Source organism: Biomphalaria glabrata, chromosome 6, assembly GCF_947242115.1.
Source record: "Biomphalaria glabrata chromosome 6, xgBioGlab47.1, whole genome shotgun sequence".
Taxonomy (NCBI): Eukaryota; Metazoa; Mollusca; class Gastropoda; family Planorbidae; genus Biomphalaria; species Biomphalaria glabrata.
In genome coordinates, this window is record NC_074716.1 from 2,810,938 (window position 1) to 2,819,424 (window position 8,487).

The 8,487-nt window shown below is 37.0% G+C and overlaps 1 protein-coding gene across 10 annotated transcripts in view; it reads left to right on the forward strand.

The window, feature by feature from the left end:
- Positions 1–8,487, forward strand: part of LOC106051473 (uncharacterized) — a 116,011-nt gene that overhangs the window by 106,350 nt on the left and 1,174 nt on the right. For all 10 annotated transcript variants that reach the window (XM_056033467.1, XM_056033476.1, XM_056033474.1 and 7 more), the window contains 4 exons: positions 828–991; positions 3,812–3,928; positions 5,632–5,841; positions 6,424–6,588. In XM_056033467.1, the coding sequence (XP_055889442.1) occupies positions 828–991; positions 3,812–3,928; positions 5,632–5,841; positions 6,424–6,588 (656 nt within the window). The remainder of the gene's footprint in view (positions 1–827; positions 992–3,811; positions 3,929–5,631; positions 5,842–6,423; positions 6,589–8,487) is intronic.

Genomic DNA, 8,487 nt, shown 5'->3' on the forward strand with positions numbered 1-8,487 from the left:
ATGCTGGAATTTACTTTGAAGTAAATACAGCATTATCAGCTAATCATATTTAAATGTCATGCAGCAATGCCTTTTGATTTTTTTTCCCCTTAATGTTATTGGAAGTATAGAATACCGGAAAGGACTATGCTTGTTGGCATAAAACGGAATCAAGTCAAAACCATTTTTTTTTCTATTTTCTAATGTCTAGATATTGCATTTTGCTATTAGGTTTTCCACAAAAAAAAAAAAAAAAAATGGGTATTGATAAAATGTTGACTTTAGTGGGAGAGCACTAGACAACTAATCCAAGGATACAGTGTTTGAGTCCTGGGGAAGGCCAGGATTTTAATTGAGAGTTATTTAGTTCATCTGGGCTATTATCCTTTTATAAGTCCTAACTCCCTAATAGCATAGAAATGTCAGTCTTGGAAAGAAATTTTGTTGAAAAATTTTTAAGATTGTAAAACTATTCTAAAACTATTCTAAAACTATTCTATAATTAACTCTTTGGTGACAAGAAATTTGTGTCTATAACTGGTGACATATTTATATTTGGTTTACATATACTCACTAACTTTTTTAAATATATAACTTTTTATAACTTTAATTATATAATTTTTTAAAGTTGTAAATGCATTAAACGTTATGGCAAAAAAATGATTAAATATATACCGGTATATAAGATTTAAAAAAAAAAAAATTTTAAAATATACAAAAAATACAAATTGAACAATTTGATAGAGTGAGACATTGTAAAATAAATTATGAATTCAAATTACAGAATACTATGTAGTTGTACTAATATACACTTTATTGAACAAAGAACCTGTGTCCATTTTTGTCAGGTCCACCCATCGCTGGTATTAGCAGTCAAAGCAATAATCCTCTGGTTGTCGACCAAGGTGTTTTCAGCACCGCTAGTTACGCCACTTACAAGACGAGGAAGGACATGGAACTATGGGAAGTTTGCCACACTTTGTTGCAAAAAGTGCCAAAAGCCTATAATAAGGTAATTCTAATGACCAGTAGTTACAGATAGTGTACACAGGCAAACATTAATGATATGTATATGTACATAAATTTACTGTCATAAAATATCTAGTAGGTCATGATTATTTTTGTTTTCAGTGTAATTCAAAGAAGATTGTTAGATGTACAAATAGCTTACTCGTGTGTTTACCTAGTTGTTAAACTTAAACTTTACAATGTCATTAATTTTCTGAGCTGATTCATGCAACCTGTTCCAAGGCTCTAGGAAAGAAATAGCAATTACAATTTATCCTAGCATATAGAATAAATATGTACTTCGGACCGTATCTATTATGTATTATATTTTGACCTAGATAAATAAATGATAGCATGCTGAACAATATGTCAATTAAACTGTAGTCAGAAGTCTTTAGCTAAAACATATTCTCACATATAATATGGTTCTCTCATTAGGCCTGTGTGTGTGTGTGAACCTGACCTAGAAAGTGATGTCAACTGTGTCAAAAGTACATTTTAAATAAATGGAGTTTACAGCTTTTAGTTCCGACATAAATTTTGACTCGACATGTAGCATATAGTAATAGCAACACTATGGTGCCAAGGCTACTAAGAGAAAAAAGTGAAGAAAATATACATTGCTATTAGGCGATGGCGCTGGGTCGGAGTTAGTGGTTTGAATCTCTGTCGCCATATTTTCTTCACCATCTTCTGTTAATAACCTTAGTGCCTTAATGCTACTGACATTGTGTTTGTGTGTTTGCTGTTTGTATGTAGAGTTTTTCCCCCTGGTATGAAAGTTCATATTGTATTGTTGTGTGTAAGATGTGCCTACAGTGAGAGTGTATGATTAGGAAGAGTCTGATGTACTGTTGTGGGCCAGTATCTTGAGTAACTTCACTGCTATTTCATTTACTTTTCCACATTAGCCAACGAACATTACAGCTAACAATATACACTTGATAAAGACTTTCTAGTGCTGTAAATGATACATTTATTCATAATTGGGAAATCTGTCTAGTCCTCTCAACCCTCGCTATTTATCAATCTATCATACGAAACAACCTTCTACGCTATCGCCATATTGTTCTTCTTGTTCACCTATTCTGTTACGTAAATTCATCTGTATTACTACGTCCCTACTTGTCACTACTTTCAGTCAAAACAATACACAATATATTTATCTACCAAAACTAACATACTCTCTAACTAAACTAGTACATAACACTACCCAGCCTCTACTGTTGGCATCACTTATTGAGTTCAGTATTCTAAGCTTCTAAGCATATCATTATCTTAAGCTGACAAGAGCTGCTATTACTATATATATATATGGCTCCTTTTGTCTCGAAAGGCAATGGATGCGCCCAAGTGAGTCACTGGTTTTGGCTTAATCTTGAGACGGGGCAGAATCTGGTGTGGCTAATCAAGCCAATTCTAGAACGGCAGACTTTGCCACAATTCGTACATGTGTATGCCTCTGATTTAGGGCTAGCAGACAGGGCAGCTTTCTTTTTTTCCCTCTTGATTAAAGCCGCTTCAATTCTTTTGTTCTCAGCAAGGGTTGTCCCAGCACGCACAGTCTGTCTCCATGCACTCCGGTCTTTGGCTATGTTTTCCCACATACTTTCACTGATGCCTGAGGCTCTCATGTCTCGCTTGCAGACATCTCTATATGTTAGTCTTGGGCGGCCCTTGGGTCTGACTCCTTCCACAAGCTCAGCATATAAGATATCTTTCGGGATTCTACCATCTGGCATTCGGGTGACATGTCCGAGCCAGCGTAATCTTCTTTGTGTCAGGAGAGCATACATGCTGTTCATATTGGCCAATCTCAAAACTTCCTGATTGGAGACATGGTCCCTCCAAGAGATGCCCATTATGCGTCTCAGGCAGCGCAAGTGGAAACTATTCAATCTGTGCTCTTGGTACATGTATGTTGACCAGCTTTCACTGCCATAAAGGAGAGTGCTCACAACACAGGCGTTGTAGACTAGGATTTTGGTCGCTGTGGTCAATTTACCATTTTCCCAGACGCGCTTGGAGAGTTTTGCCAATGCTGTGGTAGCTTTTCCTATCCTTTTTGTCAGCTCGATGTCTAAGTCTAGGTTACTGACAATTGTTGAACTCAAGTAGGTAAATTCCTGCACCACTGAAAGGGTGTGGTTCCCAATTTGTATTATAGGTATTTCTGCGACGTCTTGTGCCAGGATTTCGGTCTTGGAGAGACTTATAGTAAGGCTAAACTCTTGACAAGCAGCTGCTAAGGCGTTCACTAGCTTCTGTAGACCTCCTTGTGAGTGAGATACGAGTGCCGCGTCATCTGCAAACAGCAGCTCCCTTATCAAGATACGACGCCTTTTCGTTTTGGCTTTAAGACGTGCCAGGTTAAAGAGCCTTCCATCGGATCTGCTATGGATGTATATTCCGTCTTCCAGGGATTTAAAAGCACTGGATAGTACGACTGAGAAGAAGATGCCAAATAGTGTAGGGGCCAGTACACATCCTTGTTTTACACCGCTCTTAATGGAGAATGGCCTGGAGGAAGAACTTTCAAACTGAACGGTACCCTGCATATTTTCGTGAAAAGCTGACACTAGTTTTCTTAACTTATTTGGGCAGCCGATTTTCTCTAGTACAGCAAACAGACCGCTTCTGCTAACAAGGTCAAAGGCTATTACTATATGTTACACATATCTATTACAACATGTTACATGACTTGTTTATACATTATAAACAGCTCACCAAGAGCTGTCCCATTGTTTTCTGTTTGTAAGTTTTCTCTCACAAAATTCTATGTATTTTCACAAAATTCTATGTATTTTAAATTTTCTGTTTGAAGGAATACATTCTGGAGAAAGTGAAAAAAGTTGGCGGGTTTACAGCTTTTAACAACTTCATCATGAAAGAGTTAGAGACCATGTACAAGTTACTGAATGATATAAGAACTTGTCTGCAAGTAAGTACTACAAGGAGCAGTGACAAGTTGTCAAACTAGTTATTTTTAAAACAAAACATAGTGCTCTAAAATGAAACGACACTTATTTATGTTATCGAAATGTGTAGAGTTGTAATTCATTATAATTTCACATTTTCAAGTCTGTGTTGCAGATGATGAAAAATTTGACCCATAACGGTATCTATATTATAGTTTTTATATAGCGCTACTTTCATGCTTATAGCATGCTCAGAGCGCTTTTGGTCCAATCTCATTTGTGGACCAGTGGGGGGGAGGGTGTATCTAGGAGTTGGTTTTCCGTGCTGCCTATAGGAGCTCAGTAAACACAACTCTGCCCGAGTTGGGTGTCGAACCTCGAACCCCCTTCTAGGTAGCCAAGCCAAGCCAAGTTCAAGCGCACTTGGCCTCTCGACCGCGCTTCCCACAATCTAAAAATAATTTGACCCATTTCTTTCTTATGCTGTTGATCAGGTTTGCTTTGGGCTGAGATTCAAACAGCTGTTTAAACTGAACTATTACATGAATCTTGAATAAAACTCAAAAAACATCTTTTACACCACACACTTGACACACTCCACACACTTGACACACTCCTTGCCATAACAGTGGCTTATTACAAAGGTTTGATGGCTAGCACATCTATTTATCTTAATGCTCATACACATGAACTCAGCAATTTCCCTAGATCTTGTGCAAAATAAACCTAATAAACCAAGATCTTGTGCAAAAAAAACCTAATAAACCTAGATCTTGTGCAAAAAAAAAAAAAAAATAAACCCATTGACTCAAACATGAAATTTCGTCTGTCTTGGTCATCTGCCGCTGAGATTTATGCCTAATTACATGGAAACTAAATTTTCCAAGGTCAGATTCAAACAACATCAAAAGAATGGACATTGTTGTATACCAGTATCTACCAGTTAAAAGTTCATAGTCTGAACAAAACAAAACACAACTGCTGCAAGGCATATTGAACAGAAAGGCTAAAAAATCAGACTAAGACTCAGACTAAGACTCAGACTTAGACTAAGACTGAGACTCAGACTAAGACTAATTCTAAGACTCAGACTAAGACTCAGACTAAGACTCAGACTAAGACTCAGACTAAGACTGCTTTATTGATCCTTACGGAAATTTGTTGTGATTACAAGGACTCATTTCTCATATAAAGACAACACAACAGAAAAATACACATACATACACAGACACAACATAAAGAGTTCATTCAGCGACTACACACAGGAATCTTGGTGCATTTCATGTTCCCTGATCAATGAGTGGCGGTGATAGAGTCTGACCGAGTGAGATACGAACGAGTTTTTGTACCGCTCCGTTCTTGTTTTGATTGACAGCAGTCGCCCACTTCGCGAAGACCTGGCGTAGTTCTGATGGAGCGGGTGGCCGTTGTCTTCCAAGATTTTTTTGATTTTTCTTAGGCACGTTTGTTCAAAAAGTTCCTTTAAATGTAGTAATGTTGTGAGTGTAATTTTTTATGCTTTTTTAGTGATGTTTTCTAGACGTTGCAACAATTTAGATGAGGTGTTGCCTTGCCAACAAATTATTCCGTATGTTAGCAGATTTTGTACAGTCGCACTGAAAATGTCTCAAGGAGCTTCTTATTTAATTTAATTTATTGAAGTATATAATCATCTGTAGATTATTTCTGTAGATATCTAACTTTTTAAAATGAACTCTATTTCCAGGCCATCAAAAATGCCACAGAAAGTGAAACATTGGGAGATCAAGTTTCCCAACATATTTTGGAAGTGGCAGACGACATTTACCATCTTCGTATCCCAGAAGCCTGGTGCAAGATGTCAGGTTATTCTGCACCACCTTTGACCTTTGGAATTGCCCAGTGGCTGGTGGAACTACAAAACAGATGTTATCACTTTGAAAAAATTTTGTCTCTGGTAAGTTGATGAAACCTATAAATATTCAATATGTATGGTTTAATAACTTGAGAATATAATTACTTGTAATTCTGGTAGTCTACGGCTTTAATTACATACATCTCCCTGGTCAAAGGTAAAGATTCCCTTTTCATGCCTTACAATCTGTGGGGCAGCGGAAGATGTTAAGCTCATCTATTTCTATGGCCGACAGTTAACAAATGTGTCATGTGACCAGCACAATGTCATACCACCTTTACTTCCCCCCAATGTTAAGTCAGGTACCCATGTCAGTTGGCTGGGGGCATTCTTAAATACGAAATCAAATCTCAGTCAACAGGATTCAAACTTGTGATCCCTCAGTTCAGAAGTCAAGCTCTTTACCACTCTGCCACCTGGCCCCAATTTTCTAAGTAATCTGCAAGAAATTTGAATGTTACTTTGATGATTCACAAATTTAAATGAGTTGTTAGTGATTGATTTATATTTCTTGTATACTTTGTTGTCAAATTTTAATTCCACTTTTAGAAAAACAAAAATTTTAAATGGTGTTTCATGGATGAACCAGATTTTTGTGTTCATATTTTACTTTGTTTTCTTAAGGGTCGTGATAAGATGCCATCTTACTGGCTCGGAGCTTTCTTCAATCCCAGAGGTCTCCTGTCTCTTGTTAAACAAGACAGTATTCGTAGTTATGCTAATGAAAGACAAGGTAACTTTGAACTGTTGACTTTACAAACCGAGATCACTTCCAGAGACAAAGACCATGTAAGTTTGTTTCCTAGTTTATGTAGTTATTGTTTTTAATGAAATATCTATTGTGGAGGACTGTCACAGCCTGGTTCTTGTTATAGGCGTGATGATGCGAATGTCGTGTGTTGTAGATACCTCTTCTGGTACTACTATAATGTTCTCTGACTTGTTGACTAAATACTTTCTCACACGCACTAGATTTGCAGGTGCGTGAGAACACTAACATGCTGGACTCTCTGACCACAACATTTAGAATCATTAATATACACAATGGTAGCAGACCTGAATTTCATTCACACAATAATTCACAAAAGGTATTGGCAACTTAAGCCATCATTAAATGTAATCCAATGAAAAGAACAGCATACTACATAATAATTACTCAGTGCTCATATAATATACCTGAGGAGATAACAACGCTCCTCTATCTACAAGAGTCCATGGTCAACTGAGGTGTTCACCTCGTGGTCAGTATTCGACCAAACAAAATCTCGTGCTGACCGCACGGAATAGTTAAGTGACCACTAGTTTGGGTATAGGCGCAAGACTGCAGAGGTTTGAATTCAGAGTTTTCTTTTTCTAGCCAAGACTAATGTCACCACCTCAAAGTTGGTGCCATAGAGTAGAAACCCTAATTCTGTATTGTGTATGTTAATTCCATATTGTGAATCTTATTCACAACCCATGTTGCACTAAGGTGAACACTCTTGACCTTAGGTGAACCAGAGAGTTAAAGGCAGTCAGTCCACATAGAGATCTTGTAGCAAGCACTTGTATTGAGTCACTTAAGATATAAGCAGTAGAGTTAGATGTTTAAAGTAGTTGGTTATAGAATAAGTACTAAGTTGTGATATTCGTATATTACTGTTGGATTAATACTGACCATTCCTGGGTCGAACTGTATGGTGTATTCACTATGTGGTGTTATATTAAACTTATTGTGTCTGCTACACCCAGCGTCATTTCATTATTCTGTGATTTGTAACAAGAACCCAATGTCACCACCACGCCTACATTGATAACCACAGCCACATTCATAACATATAAAATAACACGGTGACAACTAACAAGCCTTCCTTCCTGAAGTTTACTGGTTTAGGCGCCAGTTGCTTGTCTTTTTTTCTTCTCCTAGTATGGTTACATTTCTGCCATCCCAACACATGAGTCACATTTGAAGGCCAGAATTTGGACTGGTTGAAATGTATGCTCTTGGAAGCATTTTATAGGCAATGGAGTGCTTATATCGATTGTCACTTCCAGTATAGGCAACCTTAAGGAACATACAATTGTTATTGTCATTGAATGGTCATTTTATTTTCTCTATGAAATTTCAACAAAATTATACATTTAAATTAATGCTAGGATACTGTAGAGATGCACTATAGGTGACTGCTAGTGAACGTCCAATGGGCTTCATTCACTAATCGTAAATAAACACTTTTAGCCACATCATAATATTGATAAAATAATGAAAAATACGTTTACGATTGGTGAATGAGGTCTATTGTGACATTAATTCAAAGCAAGACTGTAGATTAGATATAGATAAACAGACAGTTGAGGCTAGGCTTTGATAGGAGCAACATCTTTGTTCTAGTGACTAGGCTTTGATAGGAGCAACATCTTTGTTCTAGTGACTAAGACTAGACTGCTCCCGTTCTGGATTAAATGTTCATTTAATCTTCACCTGTTTTACTTTTTTGTACCGGTATATGTCTTGATCTGAAGTCTCAATCTTCTGGTCAGCTTAACTCTACAGACCCAGACTAGACATATTACAATAGGCCAAAAGAAACGTAAACAATGCCCAATGCTATTGAAAAAACAAACAACTTGCAGTTAGTTCATACAATAAATCAAAATATAGACTAGACCTTTCTCATAATACATTTGATCAATGCTGTCATCTATCAG